Source organism: Nematolebias whitei, chromosome 13 (assembly GCF_014905685.2).
Source record: "Nematolebias whitei isolate Nwh7 chromosome 13, NemWhi1, whole genome shotgun sequence".
Taxonomy (NCBI): Eukaryota; Metazoa; Chordata; class Actinopteri; order Cyprinodontiformes; family Rivulidae; genus Nematolebias; species Nematolebias whitei.
In genome coordinates this window covers 9,874,807-9,899,455 of record NC_056510.1, presented here as the reverse complement: position 1 = coordinate 9,899,455, position 24,649 = coordinate 9,874,807, and the positions used below count along the sequence as shown (strand labels likewise).

General features: G+C 38.8%; 1 protein-coding gene across 1 annotated transcript in view; it reads right to left on the bottom strand.

The window, feature by feature from the left end:
- Positions 1-2,021: 2,021 nt before the first annotated feature.
- Positions 2,022-24,649, bottom strand: part of spegb (striated muscle enriched protein kinase b) — a 42,328-nt gene continuing 19,700 nt past the window's right edge. Inside the window, exons 4-36 of the mRNA XM_037686849.1 lie at positions 23,814-23,989; positions 22,673-22,933; positions 22,416-22,574; positions 22,094-22,283; positions 21,772-22,001; positions 20,603-20,722; positions 20,358-20,462; positions 18,221-18,427; positions 18,026-18,149; positions 17,513-17,685; positions 17,307-17,419; positions 15,488-15,656; positions 15,243-15,339; positions 14,911-15,111; positions 14,671-14,728; positions 13,606-13,683; positions 13,313-13,485; positions 13,213-13,239; positions 12,970-13,122; positions 11,837-11,879; positions 11,667-11,735; positions 8,864-11,579; positions 8,613-8,762; positions 7,908-8,024; positions 7,651-7,818; positions 7,398-7,520; positions 7,037-7,201; positions 6,058-6,835; positions 5,690-5,929; positions 5,349-5,572; positions 5,052-5,127; positions 3,776-3,925; positions 2,022-3,501 (exon numbers count right to left, since the gene is read on the bottom strand). Of these exons, the coding sequence (XP_037542777.1) occupies positions 3,246-3,501; positions 3,776-3,925; positions 5,052-5,127; positions 5,349-5,572; positions 5,690-5,929; positions 6,058-6,835; positions 7,037-7,201; positions 7,398-7,520; positions 7,651-7,818; positions 7,908-8,024; positions 8,613-8,762; positions 8,864-11,579; positions 11,667-11,735; positions 11,837-11,879; positions 12,970-13,122; positions 13,213-13,239; positions 13,313-13,485; positions 13,606-13,683; positions 14,671-14,728; positions 14,911-15,111; positions 15,243-15,339; positions 15,488-15,656; positions 17,307-17,419; positions 17,513-17,685; positions 18,026-18,149; positions 18,221-18,427; positions 20,358-20,462; positions 20,603-20,722; positions 21,772-22,001; positions 22,094-22,283; positions 22,416-22,574; positions 22,673-22,933; positions 23,814-23,989 (8,089 nt within the window). The 3' untranslated portion in view covers positions 2,022-3,245. The remainder of the gene's footprint in view (positions 3,502-3,775; positions 3,926-5,051; positions 5,128-5,348; positions 5,573-5,689; positions 5,930-6,057; positions 6,836-7,036; positions 7,202-7,397; positions 7,521-7,650; positions 7,819-7,907; positions 8,025-8,612; positions 8,763-8,863; positions 11,580-11,666; positions 11,736-11,836; positions 11,880-12,969; positions 13,123-13,212; positions 13,240-13,312; positions 13,486-13,605; positions 13,684-14,670; positions 14,729-14,910; positions 15,112-15,242; positions 15,340-15,487; positions 15,657-17,306; positions 17,420-17,512; positions 17,686-18,025; positions 18,150-18,220; positions 18,428-20,357; positions 20,463-20,602; positions 20,723-21,771; positions 22,002-22,093; positions 22,284-22,415; positions 22,575-22,672; positions 22,934-23,813; positions 23,990-24,649) is intronic.

Here is a 24,649-nt window from a genome sequence, read left to right as displayed (position 1 = left end):
TTCCACCCAGAAGGGCACCCGGACCAGGATTTGAACCTGGGACCTGCTCGCTGAGAGGAAGCTACTCTACCAGTTGTGCCACTGTGTTGCTTTGGTGTAAGTCATAGCAGACAAATTTGGTTTGTATGCATCAGTGATGGGCAGCACGGTGGTGCAGTTGGCAGAGCTGCTGCCTCTCAGTAAGCAGATTGCCCCTGTTCAAATCCTGGTCAGGGGGCCTTTCTGGTGGAGTTTGCATGTTCTCTCCGTGCACATGTGGGTTTTCTCCGGGTACTCTGGCTTCTTCCCACAGTCCAAAAACAAGCATGTTAGGCTGATTGGTAACTCTGAATTGTCCCTAGGTGTGAGTGAGAGAGTGAATGGTTGTTTGTCTCTATGCGGCCCTGTGATGGACTGGAGACCTGTCCAGGGTGTTCCCCATCTCTCGCAGATGGACATGGGCACCGGCGACCCCCGCGACCCAAAAAGGAAGACGCAGGTAAAGAAAATGGATGGATGGATGGATCAGTGATGCATCATCTTCATATACTAACATTAATTAAGGTGTTCCTCAGGGTCTTGAACCTGGTCCAGTTGCATTTTGCATCCATGTGTTCTTTGGGCAATATTATCAGGATAAATTATATACTCTAGCACAGTCCACACATGTGTAGCTGAAATATCCACATAAATTGTTATTGACAAATATTATTTTATTACTGTAAAGCAATGCAGACTTTGTTTCAACCTTACAAAATGCCACGCTGGGTCAGTATATTTTGTTTCCTTTATTTTTCAGGACCTTAACATCTGTCATGCCAATTCCATGCCAGACCCAGAAAATGTCACCAAAGAAGAGCTAAAGCTGTAACCAACACAGTCACTCAATAAATGAACAATTTTTAGCAAAACACGTGCAAGCGAGCAAAACTGTCACATTTAAAATGAAGAAAAAGTTATTTAACTTTTTTCCTTCCTGAGGCACTGCAATACATTCACAAACAATATCCGGTTTTAATACAAAATGTGAAGAAACCCTGTTGTTTGCTTACAAACTTCTGTTATTTCAGTTTTTTTATGAGTAAACAAACTTCATAAACTGCACAGGCATGTATCATCCAATGTAATTTTGCACTTGCATGCATATCTTGCATGATTTTAACCAGGCTAAATGTAATTCCCTCAACAATAAGTTAGTCTGCATAGAAAAAAAAACTGACCTTGCTGAAAACACAAAGAGCTGCAGACAAAGGGCAAGTATTTATCTAGCAAAAGCGTTATAATAACAATAAACAAGTTAGTTTCTACAGAATAACCAATTTGTGTCAGCCAGTGCACATTTTAATTAAATCAAGTAACATTTTTTATTGTACATTGCAGCTTTATATCACCCCAAAAGACTCAGCAACTTCTAACTTGTGATTCACTAAGTCGATTATATTTTTTGTTATACTTATGTGCAAATATGTGCTTGATGTTAATGCGTCTGACAAAAACTGATGATCCACATGCTGCTCTGAGAAGTAAAAATGCCTTCAAGAAGGAAGGAAGTATACATCAAAGTAGCTTTTTTTTCCTCTTTGTCAATACCATAATGATGACAAATCTGATTTAGGATCAGTTTAATGTTGGGATCAATGTGAAATTTGCAATATGACACAAACATATTTGGGTGACCTTGCATGTTTACTGAGGATGCTTCTTTTTAAAGATGATTAAGACATATTTTTCAGGGTTGTTTCTCATTGTTTAACCTAATAATTATTATATTGAGGTCATAAAAAAGAAGGAAATGTTAAATTTATTTTGTAAATGTGTATGATTTAACTGAACATGCAGTCATAAACCGATTAATTAAGTGAATATACACTTTGATATAAACTGAATGCTCCAGGATGCATTTTTAAAATCTATATTTCACAAAGAAAAACAAAGCATGTTCTAATTTTCAGTCTCTAATTTGAAAGCAGTAGCTTCTGGCAGTTGAAAATGACAACTAAAATTATAACTTTTTGTATCTTTATCAACTTTTTACCTTAAAAAAATGCTGACTGCTGCTCATTAAGGGCACTTAGTGGCACCCCAAGCTTTACCAGTGGGTTTGTAAAGTAATTCACTAATTGCCTGGATAACAAATTGGATTTGAATTTAATAGGAATCTTCTGTCTGCATGTCTGATATTGATTCTGAATACTTGTAAAGCTCTTGATGTCTGTGTAGCTTAAATATCTCCCACTGGTTTGGGAGGAAGAGCTTAGCTTAGCTGCTAGCTTTTGTTGTAGCAGCGTATTCAGTGTCTGTGAGCTCTGCACGGGAATATTTGTACTGACATCCTTACCGTTACAAGAGTATTTTATGGAAGCTCTAAAAAGGATCTGATCTCAAATCTAAAAGCAAAACAAAAATTGCTATTAAGAATTAGACAATCTTATTAGAGTAAAGGGATGCCTGAATCATTCTTTTCTAAAAGCCCTTATAAAAAAGCCACTTATGTATCTTGTAAACTTAGTTTATATATATTTAAAATAAATCAAGAGGAAAATAGAAATTCTTTCTTGAACTGCTACAGTCTTGACCATCGCTGAGCTGCTACAGGTATAAAAGACCACATGTAGCACTGAGGACAATTACTTGAACAATATCAACCACTTTAGGTGTGTTAATCTGAGAAACAGTTAGTTGTCATAACTGACTGATAGAGAGCAGGTTGGCTGAGGTTTTCCAAACACAAACATTAAATTTGTTCCAACTTACTTTGAATTAGGTGGTGAACTTGGTTGTGGTTTCAGTTCAATTCACCTATCCAAAATTTGAACTTTTATTTAACATATAGATTTTTTTTTTTACATTAACGCTCTTAGAAAGCCACTTTAGGCTTGTTAGAACAGTTTACATTTTGGTGTTGCTTCTCTTGTTAAAATAAAAGTGATAAACAAGTAACAAGTCCAAAACAGAGGCAGAGTTGCAAACCTTGAGGTACTAACTTGAAGACAGCATTCTACCACGTATGAAGAAAGTTCATACTATATAAAATACAGTCCGCTTTGTCAAAGTTCCTTTTTGTCTGAAAACAGTTCCTTGGGTTCTGTTTGGAACCAGAGGACAGGTCTGATACTCGTGTTGATCACAATTACTGCTGGTTTTTTGTGAATAGAGTTCTTTTGATGAACAACTGACCAACTTCTGGTCCAAAGTCTTGTCTTGCTCTAGAGATTGTCCCTGCTTCACCCAAGAAGTCCTACCAACTGATGGCTGGAAGCCTGTTTTCACTGGGTGACAGGTGTGGAGGGTGACATTGGCACAGTTGGCATGGTGGGACTGGTGGGAGTCTGTGGCGAGCTCTGGTAGGACCGAAGGAGGACTTTGTGCTTTGTGGCCACCGCCTCTCGCCTGTGCTGCTGTTCAGACAAGAATTCCTTGAGACGGGTTGTTGTAAAGGTGAGAGTCTGCCGACGAAGGCGCATCAGGTATGCATCCTGTAACCAGGAGTTGCTGAAGCAGTCCTTGACGGATGGGCGAGCCCTGATGAAGGAAAGGACCCAAATAATCACTCATTTAAAACTTTCATAGTCAAGATACCTAAAAATAGCTGGCATTTTTATTTAATTCCTTCAGGAAAGTTTTGATTTGGAGTTGCTTTAGAGTTCAGTAATGAGATCTTCATTTGTCCCTAATCTGAGTAGATTATTTGCTTGATTCTTCTATAAGAATGTCTGAATTTGTCAGGTCTGCTGTTTTCTACTAGTAGGATGCTGAAAATGCAAACATAAATAAACTAGAACAGTGTTCAACTTACCAAGGGTAGCTACAGAGGATCTTTTTCAGGAACAGCGAGGCACTTTGGGACACATTCTGGTAGAGTTTAGAGAGGTCAAACTTTGTTGCCAAGATCCTGGCTTCAGACTCCTGAGGATCATTTTCCATGAAAGGCGACCTGCCGCTCAGCCTGGAAAATCAGGAAAGACAAAGTGCCTTGTTTCCGACAAACACTCCTTAAAAGATTTTGTTTGGTCATTAGTTTAACTATGACAAAGGGTTATCAGAGTCAGAGTCAGAGATTCTTTATCGTCATTCGCACCTCATGTGGTACATGTGGTGGAGCAAAATTATGTACACAGTGTCCCAGTTACATCCAACAATAAAATGTAAAAGAAAAAACAATTATAAGATCTAAGACATTAACTAAGAAAAACATCAACTAAATACTTTGTATACACTAAGCACTATTAGCATAAAAAACATTACGTCGAACATCAGCACGAACATGAACATGAGTCTGTGTGAGCAGATGAGCACGCATGAACATATCAACATTGAAACAGATCAGCAGCGACATTGAAACAGATCAGCAGCAACATGATGTGATTTTTTTCCATAGTGATTATTCTGGTTAGAGATTCATGAGTCTAACAGCTTCAGGGTAGAAGCTGTTCCTCAGTCTAGTGGTTCTACACTTAATGCTCCTTAACCTCCTTCCTGAGGAGAGTGGGGCAAAATGTGTGTGCTGGCCGGGTGAGTGGGGTCCTTCATGATGCAGGTGGCTCTATTCTTGCATCTGGAGGTGTAGATGTCTGTGATGGTGGGGAGACTGACTCCAACATTATGTTATAACAGAAAGGCTGAAAATCAACCATTATCGCCTTCCACCATGAAATGGGGGTAACATGTACAGTAATGATCTGTGTGTGTTCATTTATTTGTTAGCAAAATTAATGAAACAGCAAATGGGAAAAAAATCAGAAAGTAATTGTTGGAAAGCCATGCAAAACTTTTGGAGTCAAATGACTTCAATGAGCACAATAATGGCTATGTCAGTCAATTTTACAGATGCTGAGCAAGAATCTGGTATAGTAGTAGCTGAGAGTCAACCCCAGCACATATTCCAAGCACAGATCAGGCAAGAACTGTTTAAAAACTATTACAGGCAATACCTATTCCTTCAAGCAATGCTAGTTTCATTTCAAATGTATCACATCATTTTAAGTTATAGGCCACTTTTTTCATGAAGAACACAAATCCATTTCTATTTAAAAAGGACTTTCCAAATGGAAAGCTATGAAAGCAGTACTCACATGATGAAAGCCAGCACGCCCACACTCCAGATGTCAGCTGGAGGGCCTACAACATCCCCTTTCAACATCTCTGGGGCTATAAAGACAAAAAGGGAAATGCACGCTATTATTATAGCCACAAAATGTATTTGTATCACATGGAAACGCATGACTCCCCTACAATTCAAATATGTATTATATCATATTTGTGTAGTGAATTGTGCATATACAGCGCATTAATCTTTTAATTTTGAATAAGTATGTACATATTTGCAGTAAATTGTTTGTATTTTGTCTGAACACAAACAGAGCTCTTACACATGTACTCCAGTGTTCCAATAGGAGGGTTGAATTGCTTGAGGAAGAGAGGGTTGTATGTCTGAGCACTTCCAAAGTCAATTATCTTGATGAGGTTCATGTGGGTTACAATGATATTCTCTGGCTTGATATCTAGGTGCAGGATGCGGCGAGCATGGAGGTAGTCCAGACCCTGAAGAATCTGAACAATGTAACTCACCACATCGTCCTCTGAGTAACGAAACCTGACGGACACCAGAAAACATCTTAAGTCACTCCAAGTAGTAAAGCATTTGCTCATATTTGTCTTTAAAGCTAAAAGCATGAACCAATCATTTTCTGACTAGGAACCAGTTAGTCACCTATCAATGAGGCTGTGGAGCAGCTCCTTCCCACTGCAGTACTCAGAAATGAGCACCAGGTAGCGTGGTGTGACGTAGGCCTCATGTAGAGCCATGATCCTGTCATGATGAAGGGACTTGAGGATGTCATACTCCTGAAGCACTGTTTGCTTGTTGTCTGCCTCATATGGTACAATCTTGGCCATAAAGAGGTTGCCTGTGGCGTTCTCACGGCACTCGCGGATCACACCAAACCGACCTCTGTGTGAGAAAGAAATGCTATAATTTCCGGAGGGGGAAGACCAGTAAATGCTAGACAGTGTTTAATAAGCCGATGATAACTGTTCTTGTAGGTGGTATAATAGTATAAAAACATCAATAGTGGGTACCTTGCTTTTTCATCCATAAAAGTATAAGGTTTCTGTGGAACTCCTTGCCGCAGAGATCCCTCCCCAGGCTTGCCCAGTGGTGTCCTGCGTCCTGAAGGTGTAACACGCCCGGACGGGGTGATTCGTCCTGATGGGGTACTTCGGCTGTCCCCTCCTTGTAAAACTGGTGTCAAGCTTTGCACCACAACAACAGGAGGGGAAATAGTCACAGGTGTGACTGGGGAAGTTGAGGTTGTTGGAGCTGAAGCAGGTTGGGAAGGTGTGGTTGCACGAACTGGCCCAGTTGGAACATACATGGGCACGGATGAAATAGGTTTCCCGATGGTAGGAGCAGATGTTGGCACAGGAGAAAGGGGTTCCTTGGATGGGAATGTGAGTACTGGACTATGAGGTTTGGGTGGAACAACAGGTGGAGGTGCCAGGTTTGCTTGAGGTTTGCTCACACTGATGTTAATTGTGGTCTTAGCTTTTGAAGTTGTGACTGGAGCAGGAGTGACAGTCTGAAAAGGAGCTTGTTCAGCAGAAATTGGGCTTACAGGCACCATTACCACAGGATGGCTGGTACTGATTGGTTTAATGGTTACTGGGGAAGCAGACTTAACCACAGAGGATGGAGGAGCTGAATTTGATGGAGGGGCAAGCTGGGCATTTGTTGTTGTTTTGCTAGCAGCTGGTTTAATGGGAGGCACTTTCATCGATGACATCAATACAACAGGGGGAGGATGACCAGTAGCAGAAACAGTCTTGACCACCACCCCAGCACTGGATTTAATGGGTTCTAATAGGAGAAAGAAAGGGAGGATGCATCTGAGAGGCTTGTTTTACAGTATATATGGCAACAATATAACTCAATGGTGCAGTAAAGTAGAATATTTATTCATCTTAGATACAACATACCAATCAAATTTAAACCATGACGTAATGTGTTTTGGAAACATGCTCTGATACTTTCAAATAACTACATTGGCAAAGTACATACCTGTGGAATCCAATCTCACTACATCTGACATGTTACTGTAAGGGCCCTGACCCGCTTTGTTGACACATGCCACCCTGAACCTGAAGGCGCCCCCTGCTTGCAGGTCAGTCACATTGTGGTAACAGTCTGCCACTCCAGTGGCAACAATTAGCCAGTTGTTTTCACCTAAAACACAGTAGATGAAATATTTATTTATATGTTTTTTTTAATGGTAAAATATGAGCAATTCCCTAAGGAAACCTTTGGCAATGCAATTCACAAACCACTTTTTTTGTTTGTTTTAAGTAAGTCAATTTTGTTAAATGCTTGTAAAAGATGTGCAGCCATTTGAAAGTGTTGAAACAGTCAGTCATAAATGTACCTTCTGTTTTTCTCTCCAGAGAGTATGTGCATGGGGCCATAGTATCTGAAGGTCTCCACACCACCAAAGCTGTGTTGTTATACTTTTGAGGAATTTCTGGGGTACCAGGACGATTGGGCAGTCCTGTAAAAACATATTATGTTATTATTAGTTCACATGACAAGGGTATTTATTCAATTGCAAATATTTATTGTTTTGTCATGTTTAATTTAATTTCATTGACATGCATTTAGGGAAATGTATTTGGGTTTACGAGCAAGTGATATTGTGCAAGAGCTGGACACAGAGGCCAGGGGGTTTGTAGCAACACATTCATAGACCCCTGCATCTTTTTTTGTTGTGTGCATGATCATCAGCAGCTGCCGGCCGTCAGGGCAGGAAATCATATTCATTCTGGAATCAATCTCCAGGGATTTCTTGTCTGAGGAAGACAATGAGAAAAATTGAAACATATTTTGTTTTTATAACCTTCATTACTATTGGGTATACTGCTTTTTTTTAAGGCACTACCTTTCAACCAGGTGACATATGGGTGGGGGCTTCCTGCAGGCAGACAGCTGAGTGTCACTGGATCGCCTTCCAGAAGAACATGATCCCTTAACTTGATGTGGAATACCGGAGGAAAGTCTGGCATTCAAACAAATTACACCAATTAACTTACATCTATACTGTATTATAATTGGTCATATTAAATATTACGGTTTTATTTCCCAGTTATGTAAAAGTCTTTTCAGTGAAGCCTAATTACATCTTCCATCACAATATGATTTTTTTTTATAGCTTTGTAAATATGTAATATAAATTTAGGCATAAAATGCATGATTATTAAGTGGTTAAATGATAATATGCTGCATTTGACATACAGAGTTTATTTAAACACCATCCCTTGACTGATAAACCCCAACAATGTACAGTAAACAGAACTCCATCCCGCATAAATTAATCTTAGCACTTAGGTTATGTAAACATTAAAATTAATTTGCTTTAACACTTCAGCTACATAATCTTCACCATTTGGATTGCTGCAGTTGCTTGACTTTTGACTCTTTTGCAGACATTAGCAAACAACTATAAATATGTTGCTAATACTAAATCAAACTTGCTCAACTAGTTATTGGTTATGTAGGGGTTAGAAGGCGTATTGATGGATGTAAAAAAACAATAACAACTACAACAACAATTATGTAAGAATAAAGAAAGCTATAGTAATCTTACCAGAAACCAGTTTGCAGTACTGTTGTGAACGTGAAGAACTGCTGTCTCTGGAAATTGCTGTTGGTATATCAGGTTGTGATACTGTTTTATCTCGTTTCCCTCTTGTTAGGCCCCATCGATCCCAGCGAGATCTACGCTCAACCTCGACTCCTTTACAAAAATCAAACAAAATAAAAATAATTTCACAGATAAGTTGTTTTAACTTTTTTTTTTTAAACCAAATATGATGAAGCTGCAGTATTGGCGCATACCTTTCAATGTTTCTGATTTTAGGCTCGACATAGAGTCTAGTGACTCCGATGAGGCCCCATTACTGGCCTGAGATGCAAGCTGGTTCTGAGGAACATTGGTAACTCTTGGAGCTCTGATCTCTGATGCTGACCGACGAAGCATTGACAGAATGGGTGTTCTTTTTGATTCCTTCTCCTCTGACGTTTTTCTTTCCTCAGAGTAACTGCGGATTCTTGTGGATATCCCAGCCACTGTTGATTCAATCTTCCTGCGCATTGCCAACACTGGGGATTCATTAGGTTTTTTCAGTTCCTTTTCTTCATGTTCTGCCAATCTATCACCTTCTCCATCCATTCGCATTAGCTCTGTGTCTTTCTTTTCCTGAGAGCCTTTTCTGCCCAGAGTCCAAGATAGCCTCCGTCTCGAACCAGCTGAATTGTCCTCTTTTGATATTTCCTCTTTGCGCTCTGTTGATGGAGTTCTCTTCAAACGCATGGAAAGCCTTCTCATAAAGCCTTGATCTTTTTCAGCTTCACGAAGGTCTTGGACTGACTTGGACTTTTCCTCAAGTCTCCTTGATGCAACTTCCAAAGGTGCACCAATGGGCCCAGGCCTGTAGATTTCCTCTAGTTTCTCTGTAGAGCCTAATGATGTAGCCTGTGGCCTGTCATCCTTTGATCGTGACAGAAATTTCAGACTTCTTGAGAGTGAAGATTCCCGCTTTTTGAATCGGGTCTGAAATACTTCTTCAGATGTCATGTCTTCTATGTCTGGACCTACTGAAACTTCTTGCTGAGATGAGGACTGTGTAAAAGTCTTTGGTGGACTGGGTTCTTTGGTGATCATTTCTGGTGATGCTACTCTTGAATAAACTGCAGGGTGTTCAGTGGTTGATACAATGATGGGTTTTAGTGAACTAGCTAAATCAGGTGGCATTTTCAATTGGGAAGAAGCTTCAGCAGTATTTGGGACAATGATAGGTGAGGAGGGTACAAGAGGTGGCTCATTGAGAGGTTGGAGTGAGGGAACCATGATGGTCTGCATTATACTGGCATATGCAGACTTTCTCCCATCTGGAAGAACAACTTGTGGAGTCATGGAGGGTGTTATATATGCTGAAGTCACGTTACTGGAGGGGTGGATCTGTTCTTGTGATGATCTCACCATAACTGAGCTTGTGGTTATGGTAATTTCAGAAGACTTTAGTGGGATACTTGCTGTTTCTTCTGCATACACTTCATGATTTACATCCTCTGCACTTTCTTTTGTGTTTGATTCAACAACATGATCAACTCTTTCTTCTTCTTTTATGAATTTTTTCTCTTCCTGCATTTTTTCTCTTTCTTGCTCCTCTTCCATTTTCTCTTCTTTAGAGCTTTGTGCTATATGAGTGGGGGTAGGAATTCTCTGGCCCACATTATCTGATTCAGTTAAAGGTTCTTCTGAAATACTCATGTCCCTCTCTGAAAATCCACTTGTACTCGATCTTTCATCAAAATTGCTATCTGCAGCCAGCCCTTCCATCTTTTCAGTCATAGTCTCATCATGTTTTATCTCCTTCTCCATTAGTGAGTCTTGACTTTCTGTTTTGGCTGGACTTTCTTGAACAACAGACTCTGGAATTGGAGGTTTTGGAGAAGGTTCCCTTGGTGTCTCTGGACGGGAATCTATCTTGGTTTGCTCTGTCAGAGCTGACATAGATATAGCCTCCTTGAGCCTTCGTTCTTCTAATTTTGCTACAGGAATCTCCAGAGGAGCCCCTAACCGTCGGTGTAAAGCAATTGGTTCTGAATCCCCCTGACTGAAAGAGGTACTTTTACGTAAAACTTTGGGTTTAGGTACTTCATCTCTTGGAAAATCACTGGATGCAGCCCTAGTGAGCGGAGGTGGGCCCACGCGAATAGTACGAGAGTAGCGATCAGATGATATTGTTCGTTTTTCATCTCCCATTCCCAAAGTTTCTAAAAGAGGTCCTCTCAGTCCACTCATCTTGTTGTCTACATTGCCACCACGCAGCAGTCTCTGTCTCATCAGCTCCAGTTTTAGAGCATAGTCTTCTTGGCTCATTTTTGCTGTTCCTGGACTAGTGCTCCTTTTTGGTAGTTCCATTGATACAGCTTTTTTCAGAACTCTACGACCATCTTCGTTGTTTTCTTCTCCAGCTCCTTCCTCAGGTGTAATTCGAAGCAACAAGGCACTGTCAGCTGAACCACCACGTCTTAGTTCTCCTCGTCGCCGTGCTCCTTCTGTTCTGTCAGACTCCATGCTTGATCCTCTTTTAAGTGGTTTTCTTGACAGCTCTGATTTTTGGGGCAATTCAGCAGCTGATTCTTCAGAAAAACCCTTGTCATTGTCTTCTGATGACTTTCTCTGAAGTCGGCCTTTACGTGATATTTCAACTTCTTTTTCCAGTTCTTTAGGATCACACTCCATAGGCTCCTGGACTTGTGTGGGTGCTCCAGACCATTTATTTTTTTCATTCTGCTTCCCTGTTTGCTGCTCACTGGTCTGAATGTCAGTCAATGACACCCTTGACCCAGAGAAATCCATGTTAAGTGGCATAGGAATAAAAGGTAGTTCATCAATGTCTTCATCAGAATCTGAAGACGATGATGGCAAAGGTGAGCCATCTTTCATGTGCCTTGGAACCGCAATGGAGGTATGGCTGGAGGAATCCCTTAGCAACTCTGGTATGGATCTCATAAACATTTTTGATTTATAGTTGATTATGGAACGCTAAAAAAGTAATCACAATATATTATATTTTCCAAACATTTTTTGTGTTTAATAGAACATAGAAAAGACAAGAAAAAAATCACTCACCTGCCATTTTCTGCGAGATACAAACTTTTTTAAGGCTTCAGTACTTATAGCTGTCCCTTTGCTAAGTACCTATACAATGATTAGACATTAAATTTAGGAATAAGCAGTTAAGCACTGGGATTAATATTCTCATATGGAATCCACTGGATGATTATCTGGCTTTTGCTTACCTTGAACCAAGGATGTCTGAGGCATTCCTGAGTATCAGGTCTCCTAAAAAAAATAAAGAAATGCCAGGCTTTTTGTAATTTTTTTTCAATAAGAACTCTATTATTGAAATAATTTTTTTTTAGTTTTATATTATATGTAAGAAAAAGAGTATCAACAGAAAGAAAATGGCCCGGTACACTTTTGTCTATCTAGCTGGCTATGAATGTTAATTAGATTCTCCAGGAAGTGGCAATGTTGTAATCCTAGCTATCACTACAAACAACCTATCCACACTAATTTGACCCTAGATTTACAATATGGACCCAACTTTTTTTTTTTTTTTAAATGTGCCAATCACCTATGCGTGGTCTTACTTCATGGAGCCTGCAATATAGAAACGTGTCTGATGTCCATTTCCTGATGTAATACAGGAAAGTGGTAGAAAATTACTTTGCATTATGTTCAATTTTGTGTTGGAAAATAGTACAAAAATGATGTTTGACTATTGCTTTTCTACTCCAAAACAGGCTAATAAGTGAAAAGTGACAACAACAAGTAATCTTGATGTATACAAACTGTTCAGTGACAGTAAATATGGTTCTATGCAGATGTGTTATTGGAACTTTGAAACATTATTATTGTAGAAATCCTTTGCCTTTTTAGAAAATGTTAAATAAAAAAATCTTTCAGCTAAATTTGTAAATTTATTTGCTCTTGCCCGAACAAATACAGGTTCAAAACATTGCAAACTTGATTGCAATGTTCAAAAAAAAAAAAAAAAACTGCTGTAAACTTTGACATTTTAGATCACAAGAATCTCAAGCAAAGTCTGAAAAACCTGGGAAGGACTGGGTAATTATCTATAACCTTTAAATATCAGAAACACTGTTTACTTATCGAGGAAAACTTTAAGGATCTAGACACAGACGCTTGCACGATTGTAATCAGTTTACATGGTAACCACTGGATTAAAAAACAAAAACGTACAAGTTTGATATTTGTAGAATATCCAACATTGTAAGTGACAGATTATGATTATTAATATTGTTAATATTGTTGTTGTTGTTGTGTATTTCTTAAAGTCATTGCACCAATGTCTGCAATCATTTTCAATAACAGATAAAAACTAATGGTGATGAGAAATGTTGCTCACAGCTTGTCTGCCACCAGCAGCTTTATGATGAAGCCTGTCGCCTCTCGACAAAGGTCGGCAAACATGTTCTCCTCGAAAGCCACATTATAGTTCCTGATGTTCAGCACCGAGCTCCGGTCATTTTCCCCGGCAAATGGAGAAATCCCTGTCAGACTTGTAATGGAGACAAACACTTACATTTCATCAGGAATGCACAGGAAGTCGTAAAACATGTCTAGAACTAACAGTTCAATAAAAACTCACCACAAGTATGCTATAACTCCTATAGACCTAGGGAAAAAGAAGAAAATACTTTAAAAATCATACAAAAATAATCATTAAAAATCAAAGGCAGGGACTCTACCATATGTCTGTAGCTTTTGAAACCGGAGTCTGATTGACAATTTCTGGAGCGACAAACTCTGGTGTGCCATATTTGCAGTACTGAGCCTCGTCGGGGGTGAGATCCACCGCATTCCCAAAGTCACATAGTCGAATCTGATCACTTTGGAGGTCTGACATGAGGATGTTATCGGGCTGACGACAAACAAATACACAGAAATAAAATAGTTCTGCTGAAAGAATAATTTGATTTGTAGAAATATTTGCAATATTTATTTGAATCTAATGATAATGAAAGTGTTGGTAAGAGTCTACCTTTATGTCCAAGTGTATGATGTTTAGATGATGAAGATAGTCCACACCCTCCAGCAGCTGTCTCATGCATGACCGTACCTGATGAACCGAAAACAGGACTGAGCAGAAGTTGCAACCTCTTCTTGTACCTCCAAAGAGCTAAACTTTCTTGTGAGTATTACTCACTCTATATAAAGTGGGCAGTCATGCAACAGCCTGGGAGTTTATATTTTTCTGTCTGTTAGCAACACATTTCATAAAACACATTTTAAGGAACCTCTAAGAAAGTAATATTTGGATGTGCATTTATTTATATAGATTATTTTTAGAGTCAACACAATTCAAAATGGCTGCCACAGCCAATCCGTCTTAATAAAGATGGCTATGACTCGGATTTATAGACATCGACCTAAATTTTGGTTTGATAGTAGCTGAGAGTCCTCTCAACACGTGTCCAACTTTCAGATATTTCCCATCTCTTGGCGATAGTGAATAATCTTGCTACTTTTTCGTCTATGCTTGTTTGTACATTTAAAAAGAAAAATAAACGAATAAACAGAAAAAAACAAGCTAAGATATAGGACTGAATGAAAAAGGCTACAGTTAATGTCCAAATAACATTTTTAAGCACCTTCAGGAAACCTATACAACAGAACATCAACGTTCATGCTCAATCATCCAGGTACAAAATCCAATAATGGTCAATCAGGTCATTTGGACAGTTTCTTTTTTGTACAAATACTGTGGAAAGTGTACTGTTTAGTGGGGAAAACAGTTTACTTGGGACTCCTCAGACTGATGAAGCCCTCCGGATAGAGGGTGAAACGTCTTTCCACAAAAAAGAAACTGTCCAGATGAACTGCTTGACCATTATTGGACTATACAGTAGAACTATTTTTGAGACTATTTTAAGAACTACAGCAATGTCTGGCTCTTTTGGAGGAAAATACAAACAGTAAAGACAAACTTAAGATGTTTGCACCAATTATATAATATATTGCATTTACATTCAAGAATATATTTCCAATTTTATCTAATACTGGAACAAAAAAGGGCAAATTTGAAGTTATTAAACAAAGCACTCACATCAGACTCCATTATTGTGGATTTTCTTGTAAATCTGTCCAGCAACTCCTCTTGGCATCTTTGAAAATTAATTAAGGATCTTGTTCAGTTACATTAATTTTATACTTTATTTTTATTTACTGATACATTAGAATTCAATATTTTACATAATCTTTGGATTCATTCTTTATTGTCTTATTTTCTAAAGCTGGTTGAATCATTTGAATCAACCTCTGTGTTCGAACTGTTCAATAAGGATACATTTCTGTGATGATGACGACGGTGTTCTTCTTCTCAAAGGCGTCGTGAAAGTAGATGACTCTTTCGTGGTCCAGCTTGGAAATCATCTTCATCTCTCTCAGAGCAGATTCTTTCTTCTTGGCCCGAGTGGAGATGAATTTGGCAGCGTATTCCATTTTGCTCGTCTTGTGTGTCAGACGTTTCACGTAGGAAAATGCACCTCTGCAGATAAAAAAAAAAAAAAACTTCAGCTTTACTTTAACACTTTTTATGTTTGAACTAAATGACAGAGACAAACAAGCAGATGGCATTGCAGCTGTATGTTTTATTTCAGCTCAAACAGTTTACTCTACCTTCCGATTTCCTTGTGGATGTCATAATAGTTGGTCAGTCTGCGCATTTTCCTGAGAAAAGCCTGCTCATCATCCACTGGCTCCTCTTTACTCTTGGCTGTAATATTAGAGCAGGAACATATAAATAAAATCTGTGCAATCAATTCCATTAAAAAAAAAACTCTTAACTAACTAACTAACACATTTGTGTTCATGCAAATCCACTGTTTGTTTCTAGGAGAGGTCTTCAGAAGATCTGGGCGTACCTTTATGAACAGTGAGTTCAGCTTTGCAGGACACAGATCCTGCTAAGTTCCGAGCAGTGCAGGTGTAGACCCCGGAGTCGTCTGGACGAACGTTCAGAACCACCAGGGAACATTCATTATCGTCATACACAAACGTGTAGTGACTGCTCTCAGACAGCAGCACATCAGCCTGCAAGCAAAGGCAGGGATTTTCAAGCAATTCTCAAACAAAAGTTTAAAGTTTGACTCTTATAATGCAACGTAAGGAAACAATTAGAACACCTTAAATTTATACGTTCGCAAATATATGCAAAATATTACATCATAATTACAAAATGATGTGTTTGATCTGCACACTTCTGGTGTTTCTTTATAGTTTTTGTTGAATAAAAACGGCCATTTGATTGTCCCAAAGGTATTTATAATTGATCATTTTGGTCAAAAGACTGTTAAACTCATGATTATGGACTTTTTAATTGTTTAACTTTTATTTTAGATTATTTTCATGATCAACTGTCATAATATTTGATACAATTGTTTGAACTATTTGCAATTAAGCTGTTGTACTTCTGCATATGTTGTAATATTTGAATAAATCATAATTCAGAACACTAACCAGTATAAATAAAGGTTGAATGAATTAGGTTGGATTGAGAATATTATGTTATGAGTTTTATTATTCATAACTTTATTATTTTTGAATTTTTTTACTTTATCTAAAAAGTTTTTACATAGAAATACAATGAGATCTCTTTACATCCTTTAAAAATATTGTTCACTGAGCTCTATTTCAGCATATTTGCTCTATTTTGCTACTTCTCCTGTGCTACTTTTAGCTACTGTCTTGTTAGGTTTAGCTTTCAGCTTTGGTTTAGTTATATTTAGCTTTAAATTAGGGTTAGTTTTTAGCTACTGATTTGAACATTTCTGCATATGAATATTATTAGCTAATTTTAGCTTTTAGCTACTGTTGTGCTATTTTTAAGATTTAGCTGTTATGATACTGAATTTAGCTTTTGGCAACTGTTTTGTTAATTGTAGCTTACATCAATAATTTAGCAATTTTAAGTTTTTAGTTTAGTTGTAGTTTTGCTGATTTTAGCTTCTGTTCTAAATTTAACTTCAACAAGTTTCAGCAAATTCATTCAGGACTCGGCATCCAGAAAAGTCCATCCATTTACTTGCTTCTCCTCTACGGGTCACAGAGGAGCTGTCTCCAACAGTCAATGTGCAATAGACGGAGGACACCCTGGACAGGTCTCCGGTACATCACAGGGACACGTAGAGACAAACGACTGTCACTCTCAAATAGGGACAATTTAGAGTTGCTAATGAACCTAACATGCATGTTTTTAGTCTGTGGGAGGAAACCAGAGTACCCGGAGAAAACCCACACATGCACGGAGAGAATGTACAAACTCCACCTAGAAAGGCCCCCAGCTGGGAAACAGTCCTGGGACCTTCTTGCTGAGAGGCAACCAATCTAACCACTGTGCTGCCACGCTGCCCAACAGAAAATTAACTTTTTCTGATTTTATCTACGAGCAAGCCAGTGTAATTCCTTCTATTTTATTTTATCATAGATCAATAACCAGATATAATCAAAAAGGCCCAAATCATGATACTACCCCCTTCACATTTCTGCCACCATAAAGGCTCTTTTTCTGAGTTGCAGTTTTAAATTCTTAACTCCAACAATTATTAAATATTGAATGATTTCCACTTTTTTAAATTACGTTTGTTTGATCTATTTGGTGTGGGTTTAATTTTTCTTACCATACTTAAAACATTTGTTTGACAATGTAAAAATAATACGTCTGCAGCAGAAATGGATAAAAACCTTGAACCAGAGAATGTCAGGAATGGGTTTGCCCTCAACAACAACAGCAAAGCGAGGCGTCTCCCCTGCACAAACATCCAGGTCCTCCATGATGGTCTCAAATGTTGGTGGAACTGTGGATATAGTTGCAAGATGAAACAAAAATAGATATATAAAATTCATACAGAAAAGGCATGGAAACCTCACCAAACAGGTCTTCTTCCTACCTGCGAGCTCCACAGTGAAGGTGCAGCTGTCACTTCCATATTCATTGGTGGCCAAAAAGGTCATTTCACCAACGTCGGAACTCTTCACTTTCAGCAGCTTCAGCGTGTGCTGGTTGTCATCTGGCATGGTCATTTGAAACAGGCTCGGTTTGTTGGCCAAGGTCACGCCTTTCCTGGAGACAAATATGTTTTGAACCAACATTGGTGAGCTTAGAGGAGGTCAAGCAGAAGTCTGTTCATGAGAGTCAGGACCTAACAAAAAAAATTTGTTTTATCGCTTTGTAATAATTAAAAATCATTTGAAATAACTATTTTCCTGAGTGAATACACTGAATATGTGCATGAAATCTAAAAAGTGGATTATTTATATTCAGAATTACTAAATAAAAATATTGTTTTTGTACAATAACAAATGTAATGTGAAATGTGAAAACAAGAATTTTAGCACAATGTTCTTTTAATTAGAGATAAAAAATACACTTTTTTTAACGTACATTAAGGAAACATAAATACCTCTTCCAAGTGACTGCAGAGTTGACATGATTGAGGGTAATAGAGATAGTGACGGACTGGTTTTCAATCACATACACAATGTCTGGTTTATCCATAATCATTGGAGCCTCCTGAAGGTAGGGCCCTAACAACAAAAATATCTGTTTAAAAGTCCATATGAAGGAATGACTGGGTTCTCTAAAAGCCTGAGTCTACCTCGGTCCACAAGCTGCACAGGATCTGTGGCAGGTGAGGGCTTGCTGAAGGCCTTGGAAGTGATGGTCAGTACCCTGAAAGCATAGCGAACCCCCTTGGAGAGGGTTGTAATGGTGAAGGTGGTCTCTTTCAAACCAGAGGCTATAATAATCCACTGGATGGAGCCAAGGGCTTGTTGTTGGATGGCATACATCAGGGAACTGGGGTCTGAAAGGAAATGACTTTTAAATCAAACATGATTCTTAAAAACATTATAAGAAGAAAAAGGTTTTATTTCACATCTCATCACACCAATCCATCCATCCAAACATCCTTCTTTCTTTTCGGGTCACTGCTGCGCATATCCAGCCATCACTGTGTGAAAGGTGGGGGACACCCTGGACAGGTCTCCAGTCCATCACAGGGACACAGAGACAAACAACCATTCACTCACTCACACTTAGGGACGAATTAGAGTTACCAATCAGCCTAATATGGATGTTTTTTTGGTCTGTGGGAGGAAACTGGAGTATCCAGAGAAAACCCACTCATGCAGAGAGAACATACAAACTCCACCCAGAAAGGCTCCTGTCCAGGATTTGAACCGGTGATCTGCTTGCTGAGAGGCAGCAGTTCTACCAACTGTGATACCGTGCCATCCTCATCACACCCAGGAGAACCTCATTTCTCTGCATTCATCATTTCATTTACTTGGTTTAGCTTAGATTACTGTTTTACATGAAAGTGTGCTAGGTGAGATTCATGCTTTACACTATTTTTTTGCTTTTTTAATACAATAAAACTAACGTTCTTTGAAGTAATGCATTTCACCCACTTCTTTGTAATGCCACATATGTAAACAAAGCTCTGTTAGCACTCAAATGCTTCTTAGTTTATGTTATACCAAGTGTTATCTCAATATCTGTTATCCATTTTTGTGTATGCTAAGACTGATTAGATGTTATGACCATCTCGAACTAAGTTGACACCAATCATGTATTGGTTTGAGATGTATCCATCCATCCATTATCTTCCACTTGTTTCAAAGTTGGGTCGCAGGGGCAGCAGCTTGAGCAAGGAGTCCCAGACATTTCTTTCCATAACCACCTCTTCCAGCTCTTCTGGGAAGATTCCAAGGTGATCCCAGGCCAACCGAGAGACATAGCCTCTCCAGCATGTCCTGGGTCTTCCCTGGGGTCTCCTCCCAGTCAGACATGCTCAAAGCACCTCTCTAGAGAGGCGACCAGGGGGCATCCTTACCAGATGCCCGAACCACCTCAACTGGCTCCTCTCGATGTGGAGGAGTAGCAGTTCTACTCTGAGTCTCTCTCAGCTAACTGAACTTCTCACCCTATCTCTAAGGGAGAGTCCAGCTACCCTGCGGAGGAAACTCATTTCATTCTTTTGGTCACTACCCAGAGCTCATGACCATAGGTGAGGATACGAATGTAGACCAACCGGTAAACAGAGATTTGCCTTACAGCTCAGCTCCCTCTTCACCACAACGGACCGGTACAGAATCTGCAATACTGCAGACACTGCACCAATCCATCTGTCAATCTCACAATCCATTCTTCCTTGACTCATGAACAAAACCCCAAAATACTTGAAGTCCTCCACTTGAGGCAGAACCTCACCCCCAACCTCAAGAGAACAAGCCACCCTTGTCTGACTGAAGACCATGGCCTCAGATTTGGAGGTTTGGTTTGTTTTGGTTTTAGATGTACATCCAACAATTATTTTCTGAAGTTTCATTAAAATTTGTTCAGGGATTCCAGAGATATTTTACCAACAGACAAACAAGATTGACTCAAACACCTAATTTCAAAGTATTAAACACAATTTTGTGCAATCTGCTAATCTTTGAATGTCTAAAGGAGTTGTGTCTCTGCTACTATCGCTTCGAACTTTAGCTCAGTGTCCCAACAGCTTTTTTCAGACTGATAATGTCAATTTCCTGTGGTGGCCATCTTGACTTTGGGTGACTCTAATTCTTAATAAGTTGTTGATGTACAACCATCGATTACTTTCTGAAAGTGTTACTGAAATCTGTCCAGAGGTTTATGACATATTTACTAACAAACAAACAAATGCACATGCATCCACAAGGAATTACATGATTGCCCACCTTTCCTTCTGGCAGGCAATAAGTACATACCAATGGAAGGGTCCAGCCGTTTTGGTTTCTTCCAGCTCAAAGTGATGGTTTTACCAGTGATGGACTCAATCACTGGAGTGCCATCAGGGGGGTCAGGGAGGATGTCTGAAAATCATAACAAAAATGTATCTTACATGGAATAACCTGAGGATTGTAGCTCCTGTGTATTTTTGACCAAATGTATGTAGGCATTAAATATTTATTATGGTACTCTGCATATCTGTTGAAAAGGAGAAAGGAATTACCTGTTACGTAGAGATGTGCGTAGCAGGTGGCTTTTCCTACTTTATTAGAGATTACACTCTTGTAGACGCCAGCATGAGCGTGGCACACGGAGCGAATAACCAGGCTGTGGACGTCATGAACTGCAGAGTGAACAAAAGAAAGGAGGTAAAGTTTTGTTAGTTTTTTTTCAGTGGGATGATCTGGGATTTAATCTTCATCTACATAATGTGTCAATGCCACCTGAAACTGAAAACTGCAATGAAATAATTCCACTTTTCGAAGAGTGCAAGATGGCGGCAGATTGTTAACAGTATTTTTCAGCCCCGCCTGAAGTAATTCCATTTTTCTTCAGCAAAATTAACTTTATTCATTACGTAGCCAAATATTATGTTATTGTCCAAAATAAGTTAAGCTTTTGCTATTGTCTAAAAATGTCACAACTATAGAGGACAAAAGCTGTGAGTACGTCATAGAATTTTGTGAAAGTATTCATATTTATCAACATATCATGTTGCTGCTGATCTCTTTCAATGTTGCTGCTGATCTGTTTCATGTTGAAGTGTTCATGCGTGCTCATCTGCTCACACTGACTCATGCTCATGTTCGTGCTGCTGTTCGACGTAATGTTTTTATGCTATTAGTGCTTAGTGTATTTTTAGCTGATGTTTTTCTTAGTTCACATCTTAGATGTTATCATTGTTTTTCTTTTACATTTTATTGTTGGATGTAACTGGGCCCCTGTGTACATAATTTTGCTCCACCACATGTACCACATGTGGTGCGAATGACAATAAAGTATCTCTGACTCTCTGATATTTTAGGATTGTTTTCTTTATTTATTTATTTGCAGTGCAGCTTTTAAAGAAAATGTTTATAATTTTATGTTATATTGTAACCGCCTGTGTATATGCATGTGTTCATTTGTCTGCTATGTCAACAAAACATCTCATCAACTGGTGCACACATTTTAATGAAACTCATAAAATATTCATTGGTAGTACAGCTACAACAAAGACTATAAACACAAGTACTGATAGTCCTTATTTTGCTTCTGTATGTTCAAATATTCACTTTTCTAATACATTTAGCTGTAATTAGTTGTATTATAGGCTGTAATAAATGTTTTTTAAAATATTTAAGTGTTTGGGTTGTACATCATGTGATTGTTCGTCCAGTGTGAGACACCTACACTGTGTCATCTTTCTGTCCTCTGTACTTTCAATCCTTTTGCCGTTATGGAACCAGACGATGGTTGGGTAGGGCAAACCAGCCACTTTACATTTAAGCACAGCCTCCTTTCCCTCAATCACATCCAGGTCGTAAAGGGGCTTAATGAAGTCAGGCATCGTAAATCTCTCCACCTCATTCTCTGGCACCTCTGGTTCCTCTGGGATGGACGGCATCTTCTCCAGTTTAGCCCTGAAGGCAGGGAGAAACAGGGTTTGAATACAAAGCATTATGGGCTCCGGAAAGGTTTGCAACCAGCGCAGGAAACAGGAACACCCTCTTACATCTGAGAGGAGATGGCTGGCCGGGGTTCTTGTATGTAGAGTTCTGCGGAGCTCTCCGCCTCACCGTGGCTGTTACGGGCTCTGACCGTGTAGAAACCCTCATCATCGCTGGTCACATGGGAAATAATCAGAGAATGGCGACCACCCTCTTGCAGAACATGGATGTCTTCGCTTTCAACGAGCAGTTGGTCTGAAGAGAATAGGACAAATATTACAGTCTAATTGCGGCATGGGGTCTCTGACAGGCCTGGGTTTATTATTCAGATGAACAGGTAATTAAATAAATCTACTCTAGTTGATAAGTCAGTGAGTATTGTCTTACCAAAGTGACTCCAGATGACCTTAGGAGGAGGCGTTCCACTGACTTTGCAGTCAAACCGAGCATTCCGACCCTCAATCACTTCCAGAATGTCCAAGTTACGAGTGAAGAGAGGCTCGAGGGATGGAATGACTTTGAGTTTACCACATGATGTCACTTCCTCTACAATTGGAATAAAACAAGAATGGATAAACCAAACAATGTTTGAAAATTCTGGTTTAATAGCACTCTTATAATGATAATCTTTTCCTGGGACCTACCTTTAGCAGTACTGAGCTTGCACGTGTAAGTCCCGCTGTCGTCCTCATGAACTGAATTGAGCAGCAGTTTGCACTTCCTTCCATCAAAGTGCATCTTACAGTTAAGTAGCGCTGGCTGGATCAACTTCCCATCTGCAAGCCAGTCCACATCAGTATCCTTAGGCCCAATCACATGACACTCGAACAGAACCGTCTCCCCGGCCTTCGCCGTGATGTCCCTCACTGGGCGAATGACAGCCAGACCAGGCTCAATTGGAGTGGCTGGACAGAAAATAAAAGAGCATTTTCTGAAGAGCGTTTTTAAAAAATATCTAAAAAGTTGTGTTGTTACAAACAAAATTGACATTTTTAGGTGAATAAATAGTTAAATGAACCGTTGAACATAGTTAAAGAAAACTCTCAGAAAGTAACCATTGTTGCACATCTACGTTCGTGCTGCTGTTGTTCGCTGTATTGTTATTGTTATTGGATATTGAACAAAAAATTGAAGCGGCAGTAGCTTAGAGTCCTCCCCAACACAAACCCTGAGTATTGACAGACCAAGATCTTTGTTTAAAACTTTGCCATAAGCTATTAGATTCAACATTGTCAATTTGCAACATATCTCATAAACCACTGGACATATTTTAATACAACTTTCAGAATATGTGTCTACCACTGACTGCCATTCAAAGTCAATCCAATTCAAAATGGCTGCCACTTTTTTTTATGGCTGCTACGTTTAACTGACATTAGTCAAGCCAAAATTGTCTATAATTCAGTCAGTGTTGCACATATTGAGATAAAATATGTTAATAGCTGACAGTCATTTTCAACTCATACTGCAAAATGCTAAAAAAAAAAAATGCACAAGAATTCATAATATTGCCTGAAGTTAGGCACATTATTTTAAAGATCTAACTTAATTCACTTTAACTCAAACATTTTTCCAATATAGGAAGATGTAAGTTTAAAACCCTTGTGTGAAATGTGGTGGGCATTATGCCCAAGAAGTGATCATTTTTATTTATTGTTAACGAATTGTGACAAAAAGTAGGTGAATGATTTATTCAAATGAAAGGAAACCCAGAAAGCTGGAAAAGTAAAAACATACATTTTCTGTTTTGGTTTCAACATATCTGAAGTCTTGAGGCCCTCGTACCTTTCACCTCCAGTCTCCCTTCACACTGCTTCGTCCCGTATTCATTAATGATCCTGCAGGTGTAAATTCCAGAGTCTGATCTCACTGCCGACTTGATCTTCATCTCAAACGTCCCATCCGTTGTCTCACGTACGATGTGGCGTGGACCTGTTTTAACTGTGACCCTGTCCCTCAGCCTGGAAATAATGAAAAAACATAAATTACACACACATTAAACCTCACACAGCTCTTTTACATTCAAATAGATGCAGATCATGATCAAGAAAATTATTGCTTATCACTAAACTCTGGAATAACAGACTTAGTGGGTGGCATTCAGTGCCTGGTACTTTATTTTTAGCTGTTGGGTCTCAAGAGTCAAGACTAACTCCCATGTCAGAGCCTATGTGACTGATAAAATCTATTTTAAGCTGCTATATTTAGGAAGACTAATCATTACGTTTGATTAATCCAAACAAACGAGTTCAATTCTCTTTATAATTACATTTTCTTTTATTAATTTGGAGTACTGACATACAAGCCTGGAAAAAAACAGTTCAGATACATAAATCACAACAACCTCTGGTTCCTCTGTGGGAATCATTGTTAATACAAAATCTAGCCTCAATGGCAGATGCTGCTGAAGTTTAAAACAGTATTTAATAATCACAAATGAGTAAACTGGAACTGAATGGGGAATGCAAGAAATTCTTAATGTTTTTTGGTTCAAGATGTTCAAGTGGGTAGGAGTTACACCCTGTATAAGAATAGAGGTATTTTTATTTATTTATTTATTTATTTATTTATTTATTTATTTATTTATTTATTTATTTATTTATTTATTTATTTATTTATTT